This window comes from Jatropha curcas, chromosome 6 (assembly GCF_041381405.1).
Source record: "Jatropha curcas cultivar XTBG-Jc1 chromosome 6, XTBG_Jcur_1.0, whole genome shotgun sequence".
Classification (NCBI taxonomy): Eukaryota; Viridiplantae; Streptophyta; class Magnoliopsida; order Malpighiales; family Euphorbiaceae; genus Jatropha; species Jatropha curcas.
The window spans coordinates 28115222-28136389 of record NC_143156.1 but is presented as its reverse complement, the minus strand read 5'-3'; the positions used below and the strand labels follow the sequence as shown (position 1 = coordinate 28136389).

The 21168-nt window shown below is 30.6% G+C and overlaps 1 protein-coding gene and 2 long non-coding RNA genes across 3 annotated transcripts; all 3 read left to right on the top strand.

The window, feature by feature from the left end:
* The first annotated feature begins 275 nt into the window (after positions 1-275).
* LOC119370490 (uncharacterized) lies at positions 276-3787 on the top strand. Its single transcript, XM_089722425.1, has 2 exons — positions 276-3461; positions 3535-3787. Exon 1 carries the CDS (start codon positions 278-280, stop codon positions 3437-3439), a length of 3162 nt encoding a protein of 1053 aa, XP_089578551.1. The 5' UTR covers positions 276-277; the 3' UTR covers positions 3440-3461; positions 3535-3787.
* Positions 3788-7140: 3353 nt separating this feature from the next.
* LOC149495860 (uncharacterized) lies at positions 7141-9294 on the top strand. The gene is made up of 2 exons (XR_016321106.1): positions 7141-7743; positions 8428-9294. It is a non-coding gene; the product is annotated as an uncharacterized LOC149495860 (long non-coding RNA).
* A 2281-nt stretch (positions 9295-11575) lies between these two features.
* Positions 11576-16836, top strand: LOC149495859 (uncharacterized). The gene is made up of 2 exons (XR_016321488.1): positions 11576-14969; positions 15654-16836. It is a non-coding gene; the product is annotated as an uncharacterized LOC149495859 (long non-coding RNA).
* Positions 16837-21168: the final 4332 nt, after the last annotated feature.

Genomic DNA, 21168 nt, shown 5'->3' with positions numbered 1-21168 from the left:
CACCGATCTATATAATCCACTTTTGTTAAAAATAATTAGAGTAAAGTATTCTAATTATTAAAAGAAATTATAAAACAAAGTATAGTGTAAATTATAATAACAATAAAAATAGAATAGAATTACAGTGGTAGAAATTAAAGAGCGAATGTTTTAAAATAATTAAAAAAAAGGAGAGAGAACATTATCATGATTCAAACAAATAGGGAATCATGTGGTTTATAAATAGGGAGTGATATATGCTGAAATTGATCATAATTAAATTTGGCAAACACAGAACATGGGTTTTGGTTGCTTACTGTGGCATTTTCAATTTCTCTGCCTCCTTCTATTTCACTTCCATTTTCAATCTCTTTCTTCAAATATTACAAATTCCCCTTTCTCAAATGTAGTTTGCCGGCTTGATCAAAGCAATGCCTTGCTCCAATTCAAAAACTCCTTCTCCATTAACGGGAGTTATCATCCTTTTATTAATTCTTATCCCAAGACAGATTCATGGAAAGAGGGCACGGATAGTTGCTTCTTTTGGGATGGTGTCAGCTGTGACTTTAATACTAGCTATGTGATTGGGCTTAACCTTTCTAGCAGTATGCTTTACGGTAACTTTCATTCTAATAATTCTCTTTTTGCTCTTCATCATCTTCAAAGACTAGATCTCTCTAGCAATAATTTCAGAGGCTCCATAATTCCGTCTCAAATTGGCCATTTGTTGAGCTTGACACACCTTAATCTAAATTATTCAAACTTTGATAGCCAAATTCCATTAGAAATCGGTCAGGTATCCAATTTGGTTTCTCTTGATCTTTCCCTTAACTTTGGTTTGACATTAGAAACAACTGCTACTTTTGACAAGCTTATTCGAAACTTAACCAAATTGCAAGAATTGGACCTAAGCTATACAGACCTGTCTTTCGTTTCTCCTAATTCCTTTAGCAATTTATCTACTTCTTTGTTATCCCTCAGACTCTCATCTTCTGGGTTGAGAGGGAAATTTCCAGACAGTTTAGTTCAGCTTTCACATCTCGAAGTCTTAGACTTAGCGTACAATGAAGGCCTCAATGGCTCTTTTCCAACATCAAATTGGAGTCTTTCACTCTACCATTTGTCTCTTTCTGGGACTAAAATTCCAGTATATTTAGAAAATGAATTTTTCAAAAATCTAAATTTTTTGGAATCACTGCAATTTGAAAATTGCAATTTCATAGGGTCTAATCTTGCATTGTTTGGTAATTTATCAAAACTCACTGAGTTAGACCTATCGTCTAATAATTTCGTTGGTCAAATTCCATTAGAAATCGGTAAACTGTCTAATTTGATTTCTCTTGATCTTTCCGAGAACAGTCTTTCAATACAAACAACTACTAGCTTTAATAAGCTTGTTGGAAACTCTACCAAGTTGCAAGATTTGGACTTGAGGAGTACAAACCTCTCTTTGGCTTCACCTAATTCATTTATCAATTTATCTTCTTCTTTGTCATCTCTCACACTTTCATATTCTGGATTAAGAGGAAAATTTCCAAATAATATAATTCAGCTTCCAAATCTTGAAGTCCTTGATTTATCATCGAATGAAGGTCTCACTAGCTCCACTTTTATATCAAATTGGAGTATCTCACTCAGCTACTTGTCACTTTCTTCGACTAAAATTCCGGTTTATTTAAAAAATGAATTCTTCAAGAATCTGAAGTTGTTGCAAGTACTGCAACTCAATAGTTGCAATTTTATAGGGTCTAATCTTGAATTGTTTGGTAATCTATCCAAACTCGTTGTATTGGAACTTAGAGGTAATAATTTCACTGGTCAAATTCCATCCTCAATTGGAAAACTTGAGAAACTCTATTCCTTGGACCTTTCATACAATAATTTTAGTGGCCCAATTCCTCCCTCATTTGGAAACCTTAGCCAGCTGTCCTATTTACTTATGGAAAGCAACAATATCAATGGTCCAATTCCATCCTTCATTGGAAAATGTAACCAACTCCGATTTTTGTACCTTTCATACAATAATTTTAGTGGTCCAATTCCTTCAGATATTTGCAGGCTCTCCAGCCTTGTGTACTTAAGTTTGTCTAATAACTTGCTCACTGGTCAAGTATGTCAATTCAAACATAATAATACATTAGAACTTGTTGATCTGAGTCATAACAAGTTGTCTGGCACAGTTCCAAGCTCAATTTTCAATCAGGTGGACTTGATGGTTCTCATTCTTTCATTAAATGAGAAATTAACAGGAGAAATTCCTTCTGCAGTTTGTGAGTTAAAATCACTCGGAATCCTCGACCTGTCGAGTAACAATTTCAGTGGTCCCATTCCACAATGTTTGGGAAACTTCAGCAGTAGCCTTTCAGTATTACATCTGGGTGTGAACAACTTTAATGGAGTTCTCCCTCAAGTATTTTCAGAAGGCAGTAACGTGAAATATTTGAATTTCAAGGGCAACCAACTGCAAGGGAAAATCCCAACGTCTATTTCCAATTGTAAAGAATTGGAAATTTTAGATTTGGGCAACAATGAGATAGAGGACACATTCCCTTATTTTCTACAAACTCTTCAAAAGTTGCAGATTCTACAGCTACGATCCAATAGACTCCATGGTTTGGTGAAAAGCCACTCCATTGCCAACTATCTGTTTCCCAAGCTACGGATTTTGGACCTCTCCAACAACAATTTCAGCGGACCTTTGCCTTCATATTATTTCAATAATTTCGATGCAATGATCAATGTTGATCAGAATATGACATACATGGGATCACAAAACTACTCCTCTTATGATTATTCTGTGAGCTTGATATTGAAAGGATTGGAAATTGAGTTGGTGAAAATCCAAACTCTTTTAACAACCATTAATTTGTCAGGTAATAACTTCACAGGAAAAATTCCCAAGTCAATTGGAAAGCTTAAAGCACTTAAGCAGCTCAACATGTCCCATAATCATCTCACAGGCAATATTGAACCATCAATAGGAAATTTGACCAATCTGGAAACTTTAGACCTCTCTTCAAATAATCTTACTGGAAGGATTCCGATCCAATTGGCAACTTTGACATCCCTCGAAGTATTTCGTGTTTCGCATAATCAACTTGAAGGATCCATACCTACAGGCCCTCAGTTCAACACATTTGATAATAGCTCGTATGAAGGAAACACAAGACTGTGTGGATTTCCACTGCAAAAGGCTTGTAATTCTGGTGAAAGGCAACGAGTCACGACCCCATCAGGCGAAGAAGATTCAAACTCTGATGAAAATGGATTTGGATGGAAATCTGTTTTCACGGGATATGCATTTGGAGCAGTGTTTGGTCTCGCAATGGGATACCTTGTGTTCAGAACAAGAAAACCTGCTTGGTTGGTGAAGCTGATTGAAGGTGAAGGACATCCAAGGCTGAAAAGAAGTATCAACAACACCTGCATATCTTACCAAAGAAGAAGAAGAAGAAATTAGTGAATGGAATTGCTTTCTGAAGGTAAGTTTTAATATCTATCTTCAGATCTAATTAACAAGATTTTTATTTCATGATGAACTTTGGAATTTGTTAGGTAAATAAAATGATGAATAAGCAGATGGTGCATTTGCATGCGAAGTGGAAAGAAGAGATCTCTTCTGTTGCGCCAGAATCAAATGCGCTACTTGGAACATCTACAACAAAGCTCTTTTCAATTTTTTAAGCTATAATTTCCTCTCTTTTCTTTTCTTTTTTTTTTTTTTTGCTGTTTTTCTCTTCTTTTTTCTGTGTGTCTATATATGTAATTTTAAAGTCAGACTTGATTTGTCACTTGAAATAAAATTCAAATTAACTAACTGATATAATTGTAAATTTGTAACAAAAAGTCAAAAACTAACATTTTTCTCTCTTTTTTTTTATTTTTTGAAATTCTAACAAAACAAATGTTGACTTATTAACTTAACTAGTTGCTTCTATGATGCTACTAATTATGCTATCCAAAGAAATTGCAATGGACGAAATTAAATTGTTCCATTTATAGCAAAGACACAATTTAATAATTAGATTTAACTATATATATAATTTATATTATATATAAAAGTGGGAATGAGGAGGAATAATGCGATTACTTATATCACCCTTAATAAAATTTAAAATGTTCTAAAATACTCTTAATGATGGCTAATTAAAAAATTACAGTTGATTGGATATAATTTATTTTTTAATAAATATATATGATAAATAAGACATTTGAAATTTTTATATTTTATTTTTTGAATTTATTATTTATTTGATTTCATTTTAAATATAATTTAAAGTATTTTATTTAGGAGAGAGATAAACATAGAAAAAATGTATTTTTTTATTGATACTCTTTTTTCTTTATGTTTGTATGATTTGATTTGATATATTTTTTAAAAATAAATTTTCAAGTAGAATAAGTTTTATAATATAAATTTTTGAAATTATATTACATATAAATATTCTGTTATTTAATTTTTTTAGTTCTTTCTATGGAAAAAATAATAAATGATAAAGTGGTGTATATGAGAATATTTAATTAATATTTTCCTTCACTTTCTTTTTCTTATAGACGATTCTCCAAGATATAAAATAGTTACCTAATATTTTTTTATTATAAAAAAGAATATGTGATATTTTTCCTTTATAATACTCTTAGAAATAATTGGATTATGGCAATAAAGGTAAAAAAATCTTATACAATAATAAGAATAATAAATATTTAATTGATTTAATAGTTTATGTGAAATTTGATATTGCTTTTAATCTTTCCTTGAATATATTTGTGTGAAATATATATACACGTTTAAACCATTTATCTCATATCAGATAACTAAGAATAGAGAGAGAAAGAGAATGGTAAGTAGAAAATAATTCTACAATATACTTTGTCAATTTTGCACTTAGTTGGAGTTATTCAATATGTTCAAAAATATTATTATTACATTAATTAATTAAATATTATATTAATTAATGGTCTAAGATTTCTTCAACAAAAGAGAATTTATAGCCCTTTGTAATTTTAGGGATTTTTTCTAATTTTAAGGATATTAAAATATCGGGTAAAACTGATTTCGGTTGATTTTTAGTTTGCACAGATAAATTGAATTTTTTTTTATTCAGTTTTTATTTTTAGTGAAAGGTTTAAATTGACCAACCTAAAAGTGCATGTAAAACCAATTGAACTAATTATATTTTGAGTTATATTTAATTGGAGGCTATTTTCACTTTGAAAATTCACTTTAATTTTGATTTAATTCGGTGTAATTTTAAATTAAAGTGATCGTGTATTCTCAACTACCTAAAATTAGTTTCAAAAGTTATAACTTATTTTATTAAGTAAAGCCACTTGATTAAAGATGTGAAGCAAAATTTCTTTATAATATCATATAATGATTTTCTTATTTGGCCAAACATGTAAAAATTAAAATTTTTGTGATTATTCATAGGTCCTATGAAATATTAACGATTTTATATGAATCTTATTTGGTCTAAATGAATTCTATATAATTTAAATATAAATTTATATTTTTCTATATTTAGTATAAGCGAAAATTCTCTGGAGTTTAGATTTTTTTTATTTATTAAATTGATTATATTTGAATTAATTTTTTTTAAATTGATAAATTATAGGTTAAAAAATAAAGCTAATTTAATTATTAAGGATATATATTTTCTATTTAAATATAAATTCTATTGGATAAAATTATATATTATATAAGATATATATGGTAAGAACATAAAACTTTAAGAATTTTAATTTATTGGTTGAAAAAATAAAGATAACTTACTTTTGAATAAATAAATTCATTAATTTGAAAAACATTAGAATAAACTCATTGACTTTTGTGAATATGGTTTGTATTAGTTAATTGAAATTTGTATTCTCTTGACAATTAATATATGCAAAATGTTAGTTAATTTACTTTAGCAATGGATAAAAATTCTGTTGCTAATCTGTATAAAAATACGAATGGATAACATTGAGTTCCTAAAATGCCCCTATGAACTTTTGATTTAATTGGTTAATTAAAAATATCATCAAGGATAATTTAGTCATATTCTAATGATGAAAATTTTATTTTGTTTGTTGAAAAATAAAAGTAGTTTAACTTTGATTAGTTATGTTAATTTTCTATTTGAATCTAAATTCTATTATGAAGTTTAATCTAATTCTAAATAGAAAATTATCCAATTAATACTTTAATTTTATTGGCTGATTAGGAATTTAATATCATTAATGTTAAATTATCCAATTTAATATTATAAATTCAATCTTATTCTAATTAGGAATTTGTCCATTAATATCATTCTAATTAAGATTTCGTTATATCATAATACTATATATATATGTTTAGTTTTAATTACTTTTGACTATCAAGAATTTATTACTTTTGTATTAAGAATTATTATATAAAGCTTTTATCAATTTAAAATTATTGAGTTTGCAATCATATCTTCTTTTTGTGGTACGTACACTTACATATTTTTAATTTTAATAATTGATTAAAAACATTATTAAGGATAATTTAGTCTTATTCTAATTAGAAAATTGTTAATTTTATTGATATTTTATTGGTTGATTAAAAATATCATTAAAAATAATTTAATCCTTTCTAATTAGAAAAAATTTAATTTTATTGATTGATTAAAATTATATAATAATTTTTAATTGGATTACTTATATTAGTTTCTGTAATACCCTGAATTTTTATTTTCAAAACTTTTAAATTTTTAATAAATTAAAAATCTGAATTTGGGAACGTATGGACTATAAGTACTGAGCAATTACAATCTGGGCCTAATCTGCAAGTTGGACTCAAGCCCAAAACACATTATCGGAATTATCGGGTTGAGAACCTGTAGAAATTTTCAAGAACGAATTTGGAGCCCTAACTATTAATGTATTTTAAATATATAAATATGAGTGTGGTTACCACGTGAATTAATTATCTTAAACATCTACTATTATGATTATTAATCTTAAAATTAAGTAAATTGAAGAAATGTTATAGGACCTAAATAAAACAATAAAAAATAAACTAAACTGGATGTGTAAACCCCGTAAATCAAGCAAAATCGGGCCAAATGATTGATTTGGACCAAACCGATTCGAATCGAACCGGAATGGCCCAAACTTCTCTAGAACCGTCTTTCTCTTTCTTTTTCTTTTCCTCTCTTCTTCTTCTTCTTCTTCGCGCACACAAGGAGCAGCGACGCCGCTCCTCCCTCTCCTCATTTCCGACCACCATCCGATGTAGAGGAGGCGGCGATCGACTCCCCTGGCGACGCTGATCCACTTTGTGGAGTTCCCACGCTTCGATCGGACCTCGACTGGCGTGAACGTTGTCTCCTTTCCCTCTTAGCGACGCAGCTACGATTCCGGCGAAGCCCACGCCGTTTACGACGGCTTCACGTGTAACTGATGGACTCAATTGACTCCGCCTTACTTGCTTGACGTTTTCCCTGCATCAATTCCGGCGATGAAACTTGGATGACAGAACTGCCATGAATGGCAGTGGCTTCGCCACTGCCGAAGCAACTTTCGGCCAAATAAGGCACATTCAGTTCAATTTGAACACAGATCCGGAGTCCCTATGAGATTTCGAACATTTTGGTGTATACGTTGCAAATTTCTGGGCTGTTTGGCATTTGCCGGCCACCGTGCACGGCGACGACGGCGGCGGTCCGGCGACCGGCGGCGAGACTCCGGCGAGGACTTCAAAGGCAGAATGTTCTCCTCTTCGCGCGGATGATGGAAATCAAATCCGATTTTCAATCGGTACACTCTAAAGCTTAATTCGCAATTTTTGAATAAATCCCGAATTAATTAATTAAAGAATTTAATTAAGTATTTAAATAGATTAAATTAGATATTGTTAGATATATTTCATGAATATTAATTATTAACTATAAGGTTGGTACTGAAAGATAAATTCCTAGCTAATAATAAATTTTAGGAATTTTATTAACAAATAAATAGTTGTAGAACAATTAATTATAATGGACTGTGTAAATTGAATTAACGGATGAATGATGGTTATGGCGGATGAGATCAGTTGTTATGAATCTGCCCGATGGATGGGCTGTGTGTGAATTTGTGAAATATATGATAATTTGGATAGTCCCGTTTATAGAGGAAATGCTGCCGAATTTTCAATAAAAGAGGAATTCAATGAGTTATATTCTTAATAAGTAGTAACGACTAAAACTTTAGGTATTATTATTATTATTAGTAGTAGGAATATTATTATTATTATCATTGTTATTATTACTATAAAAATATTACTTACTAAATAATTAGAATGCTTTATTATCAGTTATAAATTAGAATAATAAAATAAGTAAAAGAACGATACATATAAATATATATGTATAGAATTAAGTTATAGAGCCTCAAAAAGTAATAAATGAATGCAAAGTATATTTATGGAGTTAGGATTCTTACACAGAATTTTCTTTCTAGATGTTTATGAGTTCCAGGATGGTGAGACAAAAGCTGGAAGGATGCAGTACTAGAGATAGTCCTTTAGAGGACAATAAAGAACTGTGAGTAGTGTTAGATAATTCGCCTCATCCGCCTGCATTCATGCATTCACGGCTAAATATTATCATGCATTATTGCCATATTGTGATGCACTATGTGTTGACATTAAATATTGCTTGATTATTTGTGATGTGATATTGCTGTTCCTTGTTTGTGTGGAATTGGGATGAAGTGGGTCACCATGGGTTTGTGAGACTGTATCTGTTATACGGATCCTGATTCTGATTTCTGTTATATTCTGTTACTGCTATATGGATCTTGATTCTGATTTCTGTTAGCCGGGTAAATGGGAGATCGGCGCCCCCGTGTGCACCTACTGTTCTGTTCTGTTCTGTATGATATGGAAACCGCAGAGTAGCCTCTTTGGGCGCACCTGATGATCTAGATTTGATCGCTGCCCGCAGGGTGGCCTCCTGTTGTGTGTGCCTGATGATCTAGATTTGAGGGAGACGACCGGGATGCCGCCTATCGGTATAAAAAAGAGAGAGAGAGAGAGAAAAGAGAATGGAAAAATAATAAGAGGACCGGTCGTGTGAGGATTATACCGGTCAGCCAGAATGGAGGATTGGCTCCCTGGTGCACATGTGAGTGGATGGGCCATGTGTGAGGACGGCTCATCGGGTTTCGGTGACTCCACTGACTAATTTCCACGTGATGTGATTATATGAAGGTGATAATAACTGTGATTGCTGTTGTATTGCCATTTGTGTGCCAAACTGCATGATCATATAACTAAACGGGTGACCACATAAAAAAAAAAAAAAATATATATATATATATATATATATATATATATATATTTTAGCATTTGTATGAGTGTGTGGGGTGAGAGGGTTATCTAATCCTGCTCACTGAGTCTAGTACTCACCCCCCCCTCCAACCTCCCCAGGTAATAGATGGAAAGAAGAATCCTGGAGTTTAAACAAATGAACGGGATACGGATCGGTAGGAGTAATAATTATTGAATGTGTAAATGCAAAGGATAGCGAATTATGGAGTAGAGTTCCGCAATTGTATTCCAACTGGGTTGTAAATGAATAAATAGAGTATAGACATTTAATATATGAATTGTACTTGGATATGTTTGTAAGATAAATTATTGGGCCTGAATCCACAATTGTGAATAGAATGTGAGTTTAAGTAATACAGGCTTACTACGGGCTTCGGGGGCCTTAGGCCCACCCAGGTCCTAGTGCCGGTCCGGTCCATGAAAATGGGTCGTGACAAAGTTGGTATCAGAGCATAAGTTGGGCCGTAGGAATCAATTGCGGAACATAGGAAATTAAACATAGAGCTCCTATGTTGGGATCGGCCGTAACCAACAAAGGAGGTGTAATCTGGATTGAATTCCATTTTAGTGCCGGTGGACGCATCGTGCACAAGGATGGAAGGAAATCTATATGAAACTTAGTATGAGAATAAAAGGTGCATAAATAATAGTGAGTTGTAAAAGGGTCTGGGTAACTGATGTTTATACAATAAATATTTTGAGTTTTGCTAAATCCCCTCCATCCATTTTGAAGCAGAAGATCAGTTGGAAATTGGTGTAATGGCCTGATCACCCAGTACACCATGATTCGACAAGAGACACTGCTTCAAAAATTATTTAAATGGGTTTATTTGAACTTTGGTTTGAGAAAAAAGTTTTATTATTTGCTTATTGGAAATTGTTTTGAAATTGCAATTACTTGTTTGGTTTGATTGTTCTGTCGGCATGTCAAAAATTTATTTGATTTTAGAATTTTAAATTATTCACAATGATTGCATGATTGATTTATTTTATAATATTGTCTATCCCGAGGACTAAATTAGGCTTACAGAAATCAATAATGATCAATTAATAATGAATGGTATGGAATATGAATTTGAATGATAATGTCAATTAATATAGAAATCAAATTCTAAAATGTTACTGTTAGGAAAAAAAAAAGTGGAAATTATAATTAAAATTAAATTAAGTGTTAGAAAAGTAGGATCTAGGACAAATAATCATACTAGATAAGAAATCCTAAATTTACCAAGGTGAAACTCATGAATGTTAATGTAAAAAAGCGAACATTTGTAAATTGCTCAAGTATAATATTAAGGAGAATAGAGATTTATTGGAATAATAAAATACAGTAAGACGTAGAAATGATAAATTGTGTCGAAGTACAATAAAAGTATGGATTGAAATGAATCTCAACATATAGAATTTAAATAGCGTAATTAAAGTAAAATAAAAGACAAAGGTAAATTAATTATGTAATTAAATAAGAAGAAATCATTTTTAACTGGATAGGTCATATTGAGGTGAGGCAGAATAACTGAATATAATAAAGAAGTGGGTAAAAATTTCTTTGCACAATTAGTATGAAGGGTAAGATTTTGGGTGTTTTAATATAGAATCAAAAGTGGTTAGAGAATAATTGGGTAAAAGTTGTGAAGTTAAAATTTGATTAATCTGGAAAAGATTGACTAATAGTTAATAGAAGAAATGATAAACCATGAAATAATTATGAATCTATGATAATAAAATGAGCAATTAGATTGAATCGATAATAGACTTATGGAACTAATGTGTAATTAAGGGATAGTTGGTATAATCAAAAAAATTAATAAGGTGAAAGTCTAGTTTGTAATAAATTTATTAGACATTATATAATTAAGTTCCTAGCACATGTAAGATACTTAAAGGGCTAATACTGTTTATGAATCTAAGTAAATAAAAAAAAAAAATTGTATAAAATCTGCGTTAAAGAATTAAGTACAAAGTTAGATCGAGGTGCTAAATAGAATGAAATAAAGATTTAATAACACTTGAAAAAGGATAAAGGTCAAACACAATTTATAATAATTAAGTAGAGATTGAAAAATCAGAATAAGATAGAATGATGGTTTTACGTCATAAATTCATGTGCCCATCATTAAACTCTTTTACGGATAAGACTTAAATGAGATTGGGTACACTAAAAAGATATGGAAGATAAAAGAAAGAAAAAAAAAAAAACTAGGGGATGTTAAATAGTAAATATATATATATATATATATATATATATATATATATATATATATATATATATATATATAAAGGTTGATGATGATAATACGGTCAGTTAATTTATCTACTGTGAAATACTAGAATAAATAATCAGAAACAAATCGGGAAAGAAGTAAAGTTCAGCTGTAAGAAACATGTATACAAAACAATAATAATAATAATAATAATAATAATAAAATCATAATATAAATATAAATAATAAATAATAAATAATAAATCAATAAAAAAAATAAATAATAATAATAAAATAATAATAAAGGTAAATTTTGGAACAAATTTTAAAGTGTGGATCAATTTACTTGATAGACTAGTAACAGCAAAAGGAACAGTAATGATGGAGGTTAGAATGTTCTTGGGATGAAATATGAAATAGTAGACTTTGAACTAGATGACTTAGATTGTCCTCGTGGAGATAGTCAATTCATTTTTATTAAATAGCAAAAGGTTTTAGAAAGTACAATGAGTATTGATTTTCAAACTTCATGAAAATATTTTTATACCACGATTGAGATTGGGTTTGAAATGAAATAAAAGTAAATGCAAATTTCTATTAAAAGAAATTTCAAGGTTTTGTGTGAGTGACATGCCGATGTTTTTAAAAGTGGAAAGGAAAAACTATTTTGAAAGTTTTTAAATAGCCAGTTACCCATAAGATGGTCAATCTAAGCTATAGTTGTTAACTCATTAGTTAAATTTCTAAATAAACGATTAATCTAATAATTTATATCGGTGAAACAATGTATAGTGGATATATTAGTAAATGAGGACTTTTAAATTGCTCAAAAGTCCTTAGTTAGTAGACACATTCGATGAAATTCACATGTGATAGCTAGTATTGTAGACTATTAGTACAAATGAATCTAATGAGGTAGAAATTTTCTCAAGAATAAGAAACACAAATCAATAAAACTTAGAGATAGATACGGTAAGAACTGAAATTTTTAGTACTATGCCTTTTAAACTATAATGACTTGTGACAAATTAGAACTAGAGAGACGTGATATTTAAATTTAAACTTTTGGGTAGTTGCTAGATCATAAGAGAAACAGTCAACTCTAGGGGATGTTTTGAAGTTAAAGATATATTAATAAAATACAATTTAAACATGTGGCAATTAATTTTTCTGGGGTCTTCGATAAATATTAAAAATTAATAAAATGTAAATCCGTACAGAAAAGAGAACAAAAGAATTTAGTGAAGCGAATGGTTAGGTAATTGATAAAAATTTATGCCAGCGAAGGGATGAAAGATATGAACTAAGTCGACGTGTAGATAATAACACCAGGGGGCAATGTGCTAACCTGAGAAACTAGAAATGATAAGATGAAATGGATAAATTTAAGGAAGTCATAAATACCTTGCTAGACTAAAGAATAAAAGAGAAGATAGATAAATTGATACTATATTTTAAAACTTGAATGGAAAATTAAATAATTAGCTTATGTATTAAAAATATGAATTAGGGCCTTGCTATTATTTCACCATTAGGGTATAAATTAAAATTTCATAAGGAAACGAATAAATTATTTACACAGAGTTGGGCGAAAGAAAGTAAGTTATTGATGTCTACTTAAGTGGTGTGATGTCGAAATTGTAAGACAGTGTTAGGTTAGAACTTGAGAACTGTTACTGAACTAATAAATATTAGGTGAAACGATAGTGATCGGATGAGCCATGAAAAATCATGATTCGTAGTATAAAGAAACTGAGTGGAAGGAATATTTAATAAGTATGCTTCAATATCCTTCGGATGAATCAATAAGCAACCTAAGTGAAATTAGAGGTCATTATAAAAGTCAACTTCTAATGATAAATGTTAAGATAATTTAAGAAATAAGCATTAGACGGAGGGACGGTCGGTTAAATAGGAAGTGTGAAGATCCATATAGAGTAAGATAACTAATAGTGCAGGGATGTTCTTAGTAAATGAGCTAATTGAAATCATTGCACTAATGGACGATAGAAATATTATAAGAAAAATAGAACTTGTATAAACAGAACGACTAGGGTGAGCTCGAATCGTCTTGCGATACTAGAAAACAACGAAAATTACAAGAGAATTTCCTTAAAAATTTTGGATTAAAATAACAATTTTTCAACCTTGATTAGCAAATGATTCGATCATAACATATGAAAATTAAATGAATCAATTCTTCTTATAAATAAATTGAATTTCACAGTGTTTTGCTTTTGTAAATATGATATTTGGTTTTCATAAACGAATGTGTAATAAAAGTTAATTTTCAAATGAAATTATTAATACTATTACGCATTTATTGCTAGACTCGGTTAATTGAAAGATATTTAAAGAACGATTTTCTAAAGATTTCAGTAACTGCTCGATAATAGTATTGGAGATTTCGGTAATAAAGTTTCTTATAAGCTTCAGCTAGGTGGTACTATATAGATTGAATGAAATTTTATTCGAAATATGATAATTGGCGGTAGAAGTACAATCAGAATACCCCACTCGCTGCCTTTCCTCGATTTGTATTTTCGCTTTTGAGCTGTCTCCTTGGTATTGGAAGCAATTTCTTGTGACTTTAAATTTCCCCCTGCGTCCATTCTTATTCTTTCCCACTATATTCAATTCGAGGACGAACTTTTAAATTTTTAATAAATCAAAAATCTGAATTTGGGAACGTATGGGCTATAAATACTGAGCAATTACAATCTGGGCCTAATCTGCAAGTTGGGCTCAAGCCCAAAACACATTATCGGAATTATCGGGTTGAGAACCTGTAGAAATTTTCAAGAACGAATTTAGAGCCCTAACTATTAATGTATTTTAAATATATAAATATGAGTGTGGTTACCACGTGAATTAATTATCTTAAACATCTACTATTATGATTATTAATCTTCTTCGCGCACACAAGGAGCAGTGACGCCGCTCCTCCCTCTCCTCATTTCCGACCACCATCCGATGTAGAGGAGGCAGCGATCGACTCCCCTGGCGACGCTGATCCACTTTGTGGAGTTCCCACGCTTCGATCGGACCTCGACTAGCGTGAACGTTGTCTCCTTTCCCTCTTAGCGACGCAGCTACGATTCCGGCGAAGCCCACGCCGTTTACGACGGCTTCACGTGTAATTGAGGGACTCAATTGACTCCGCCTCACTTGCTTGACGTTTTCCCTGCATCAATTCCGGCGATGAAACTTGGATGACAGAACTGCCGAAGCCACTGCCGAAGCAACTTTCGGCCAAATAAGGCACATTCAGTTCAATTTGAACACAGATCCAGAGTCCCTATGAGATTTCGAACATTTTGGTGTATACGTTGCAAATTTCTAGGCTGTTTGGCATTTGCCGGGCACCGTGCACGGCGGCGACGGCGGCGGACCGGCCGGCGAGGACTTCAAAGGCAGAATGTTCTCCTCTTCGCGCGGATCACGGAAATCAAATCCGATTTTCAATCGGTACACTCTAAAGCTTAATTCGCAATTTTTGAATAAATCCCGAATTAATTAATTAAAGAATTTAATTAAGTATTTAAATAGATTAAATTAGATATTGTTAGATATATTTCATGAATATTAATTATTAACTATAAGGTTGGTACTGAAAGATAAATTCCTAGCTAATAATAAATTTTAGGAATTTTATTAACAAATAAATAGTTGTAGAACAATTAATTATAATGAACTGTGTAAATTGAATTAACGGATGAATGATGGTTATGGCGGATGGGATCAGTTGTTATGAATCTGCCCGATGGATGGGCTGTGTGTGAATTTGTGAAATATATGATAATTTGGATAGTCCCGTTTATAGAGGAAATGCTGCCGAATTTTCAATAAAAGAGGAATTCAATGAGTTATATTCTTAATAAGTAGTAACGACTAAAACTTTAGGTATTATTATTATTATTAGTAGTAGGAATATTATTATTATTATCATTGTTATTATTACTATAAAAATATTACTTACTAAATAATTAGAATGCTTTATTATCAATTATAAATTAGAATAATAAAATAAGTAAAAGAACGATACATATAAATATATATGTATAGAATTAAGTTATAGAGCCTCAAAAAGTAATAAATGAATGCAAAGTATATTTATGGAGTTAGGATTCTTACACAGAATTTTCTTTCTAGATGTTTATGAGTTCCAGGATGGTGAGACAAAAGCTGGAAGGATGCAGTACTAGAGATAGTCCTTTAGAGGACAATAAAGAACTGTGAGTAGTGTTAGATAATTCGCCTCATCCGCCTGCATTCATGCATTCACGGCTAAATATTATCATGCATTATTGCCATATTGTGATGCACTATGTGTTGACATTAAATATTGCTTGATTACTTGTGATGTGATATTGCTGTTCCTTGTTTGTGTGGAATTGGGATGAAGTGCGTCACCATGGGTTTGTGAGACTGTATCTGTTATACGGATCCTGATTCTGATTTCTGTTATATTCTGTTACTGCTATATGGATCTTGATTCTGATTTCTGTTAGCCGGGTAAATGGGAGATCGGCGCCCCCGTGTGCACCTACTGTTCTGTTCTGTTTTGTATGATATGGAAACCGCAGAGTAGCCTCTTTGGGCGCACCTGATGATCTAGATTTGATCTCTGCCCGCAGGGTGGCCTCCTGTTGTGTGCGCCTGATGATCTAGATTTGAGGGAGACGACCGGGATGCTGCCTGTCGGTATAAAAAAAAGAGAGAGAAAAGAGAATGGAAAAATAATGAGAGGACCGGTCGTGTGAGGATTATACCGGTCAGCCAGAATGGGGGATTGGCTCCCTGGTGCACATGTGAGTGGATGGGCCATGTGTGAGGACGGCTCATCGGGTTTCGGTGACTCCACTGACTAATTTCCACGTGATGTGATTAAATGAAGGTGATAATAACTGTGATTGCTGTTGTATTGCCATTTGTGTGCCAAACTGCATGATCATATAACTAAACGGGTGACCACATAAAAAAATATATATATATATATATATATATATATATATATATATATATATATATATTTTAGCATTTGTATGATTGTGTGGGGTGAGAGGATTATCTAATCCTGCTCACTGAGTCTAGTACTCACCCCCTCCCCCCCTCCAACCTCCCTAGGTAATAGATGGAAAGAAGAATCCTGGAGTCCAAACAAATGAACGAGATACGGATCGGTAAGAGTAATAATTATTGAATGTGTAAATGCAAAGGATAGCGAATTATGGAGTAGAGTTTCGCAATTGTATTCCAACTGGGTTGTAAATGAATAAATAAGAGTATAGACATTTAATATATGAATTGTACTTGGATATGTTTGTAAGATAAATTATTGGGCCTGAATCCACAATTGTGAATAGAATGCGAGTTTAAGTAATACAGGCTTACTACGGGCTTCGAGGGCCTTAGGCCCACCCAGGTCCTAGTGCCGGTCCGATCCATGAAAATGGGTCGTGACAGTTTCCTTAATCAAATTATTTTAATTAATTAACAAATCTTGTTTGTTTCATGGGTTTCTACAAACAAGTTAGAAACAGAATACTTTTCCGTTTGTGAAGTTATAACCTGAATTGATTTTTATTAATTAACAGAATTTCCTTCTTCTTCCGTTGCTAAGAGTTGGGAAATGGATACACAAATAGTTTAGCAATGGAATTTTTACCTGTCGCTAAAGTTATAACCATAAATTGATTATCTGTTTTGTATCTTTTTCCCTTTTCTTCCTCCTTTTATTTTATATTTTATTAGGATTATAAGATTAATATTTGTTAAAATAATATCTTTTATTTTTTATTTTTTTAATTTCAAGTATTTCGATAGAAGAAAGGTAATCATAGAAATTTCAATATTCAAAATATAATATAATAGTAAATCATAATTTTTTATATGTAAAGGAATTGTAAATTTTATTTGCGTTTTATTGATTGATTAACAATATCATTAATGTAATCTAGTCCAATTCTAATTAGAGAACTTTTAATTTCATTGGTTGATTAAAATTATATAATAATTTTTAATTAGATTGGTTACTAATATTCAATTAAACATATAAAACTAGGAAATATAAAATAGAAAACCGAAAATTTTTTTTATAACCTGACCTTAAATAAAAATCAATTATCAAATAAAGTTGAAGATTCAGTTAAGAAGCACGAAGTATATGTCAAAATATTTTAACTCAATTGATAGAAAACTATATAAATTTATTTTATATTAATTTAAATTACTCAATAATTTAAAATAGTTCAAATAAAACTATTAATAAAATAATTATTCTAAAAAATAATAAAAATAATTTGACTAAAACAATTAAAAATCAGTACTTATTATTTAAATTTATTATTGTACTTCAAATAGTTGAAGATAAGATGTATGAGTAATATCTTAATTATGAATAATTTATGAATGATAATATAACTCAATTAGGAATTTTATTAAAATACTAATTTACTATAGACTACCAATATAAATGTTTAATACTTATAGAAAAAATCACCATAATAATTGTATTTTTCTTGGCTATAGAGTTTATTATTATATGTCAAAAACTTTTCTTCTATCATTTTACTTTTTAATTTTAAAGATATTACTTTACTTGAGTTATGATTATTTTTACTTTCCATATCGTTTCAATCATAAAGTTTTATTTTGTCATTCAATTTTGATTTTTTTTTTCAATATTCATTCATTTTGTCTACATATATATTATAATATTTACAATAAAATATTGACTAAAAACACCTAATTAATATACTTATTTTTTTATTCAATAATTTATTATCATTTTTATTATATTATAGAAAAATCAATAAACTATGTTTAGAAAAAATAAAAAACGAGTAGGAACAATGAGTTTTAACGTGCAAATTCTTAATACTGGTATTACTAAAGTTACAAAATTGATAATTGTTTGACTCCCAATAATTTAGCTTATGATCCACGTGGAAACTAAAATGTGGCTAGGGGGTGTGAAAATAGGTTGGCATGTCGGGTTGGACACGAACCCTCCTAACACGTGATACGATTAGGGTCAATATAAATACGACCTGCTTAATAATCGTGTCAAATATTTAAACATAAGTACGACACAAAAATTAAACAAGTAACATGAACACAATACGTGTAACCCGTTTAATTAAATAGCTCATATATGAGTCAAAAAAGTCAATCAAATTTAATTAAATGGATCATATACGGATCAAAACACGACAATTATAATACGTATAGCCCACATAACCCTCTCTCTATATATAAATATAAATTACATTTTTATCTTAAAATAAATAGTTAGACAGATTAGATAAGTCAATTTGTAGCACGATCTGCTTAAAACTTGTGTCATATGTGGATCACTCGTTTATCACACGAACTTATTTAAACTCAACCTTAATCCGTTTAATTTTGATATTAAACAAACTATATTCTCGTGTCATAGACCATGTCACACCTTGACGAGAGCGTTTCACATTTCAGAAATGGAAAATTTTGAAGGCTTGAAATATCAACATTCATTAATATTTATGATTGGAGAAAATATGAGCCGTCAAAAAAGCCTGCCATAGACTTGTGCAAGTCTTTTTGTTGGGACTCTAATGGCTAACTTATCAAGGAGTTTAGGATTGGGGGCAAACAAAGACTTGAACAAGTCTTCAATCAAGCCATTCTCACCTGCAGAGTCTTAATACTTTTAAAAGTCTCTGAGGGTCTATGCAAATTGCACGTAATTTACAACTCTTTAGCAAAATTTTTGAAGATAAAAATGAAAAATTGATGTTAACTTCACTTCTTTGCTGGTTTTGCAATAGATTACAAACAAAAAGATATCCAATGTTGATTTCCCTTCAATTAAATCATACTTGAAGAACAAAAAAGCGATCTCAAAACTGTAACAAACAAAAGCGATGGATATAGTCAGTGGTGGAGCCAGGATTGAAGACAAAGGGGACAAAAATTTTTTTTTTTTCAAAAGTTAGGAAGCGCTAAATTAAAAAGTATTATATTTTAAGGAATAAAATTGAAAATTTTTAGAAATTTAGAGTTGAATTATTAAAAAAAAAATTACTGAGGAGTCACCCTTGATGTTCGGTCCTTCCGTCACTGAATATAATCATACTTTAATCCAAATCAATTGAGTCTAAACCTGAGCAACCAGCGAAAATGAGGATTAAACACAAAAGATTGTTAGATATCTTTTCTTTTTTTTTTTTTTCAAAGACTTTCTTCTTTTTTTCTTCTCTTTGCTTCAATTAAGGATTGTTCTTCTTCCTCAACAAGTACTTTCATGGAACTAGGCCTTTGCTAGAGCAAGTGAAATCCAAAACTAATATATATATATATATATATAATCTTGAAGCAAAAAATATTTTAAAAATGTTGACGTGGCGCTCTATTTTTTAAACATTCAATTTTTCCTGCTTTTAGAAAATTTTGGATTTTTTCATTATTGTCTTCATTTTTCTATATTTTAATTGAGATATATATCTTTTTAAAAATTATTTTCTCTAAACAGATAAATACAACTTTGAAATTTTTGAATATTTTCCTTCTACAAAATACTAATATCTATTTATATATATCTATACTGAACCTAAAACATATAAAGTATTGAACTCTCTGATTTCTATTTTTATTTTGCTTTCCAGTTGGATTGATTTATGGTTGCCTCCATTCTACATCATAGGAACCACCCACTCAATGGAATGAATTAAATTTTATTAATGAGAATCATCTCTAGGTGGCCTCACTATAAAGCTATTGTTGAAACGACCATGGTTTTGGATTAGATCACAAACCCAAAAGAACCCAAATCAAGCAAATTGTTCACTTAGATCGAATTTTCGTCCGAAACACACAAAGTTTATCAAAGATTCTCTCTTTTTAATAAGGAGCCACAATTTTTTCTAAGATCAAATTGGATCTTGATGGGTGAAAACCCAGGAAACGCAACACTATGTTATAGTTTATTATCTATACAAGCAACAAAACAATGAAAAATTGGAGAGGAAGTTTCTTGTTCTAGGGATATAAATAAGAAGAATAAGAACAAGAGTTATTATATACGCAAATTTATAAAGATATTTCCTTTTGACTTTAGGAACAAACACAGAAAGAGAAGTGAACTTGAGAGAATTTATAGAAATTAACCCTAAAATTGAAAGCAAATAAGAGTCAAAGAAGGTTGGATTGGAGAGAGAGAGGCTGAATTTTGCCTTATTAGCTAGTTCCATTTGAATCTTCACATCATTGTTAATATTATTATTAATATTATTATTATTTGTTGGACAGTTACGAAGTGAGAGAATTGCAGAGAGAGTGAAAGCTCTGCGAGAACTGGTTCCTAATGCCAACAAGGTAATATTAATTTCTTTATCTTTTTATTTTTATTTTTTAAAATTTCACTTCTTTATCGTCATCTCCGATTTGTAAGTGAAAAAGGAACCCGGTTTATAATTGAAATAGGACCGTTTTACATTGACAGTGGCAGACAAATAGTGCATGATATGTCGACATAGAGTAGCTTTCGAAAGTTTACGGAGTGTTTTAAAACGTTATCTTATTTAATGTTCATCTTCATCAATTTTAATTGAATTTAATATATCTTCATGTTGTTTGTCAGTGAGATAATAATCCCACCAGCCTTTAAGTTGTCCTGTAAAGCCAG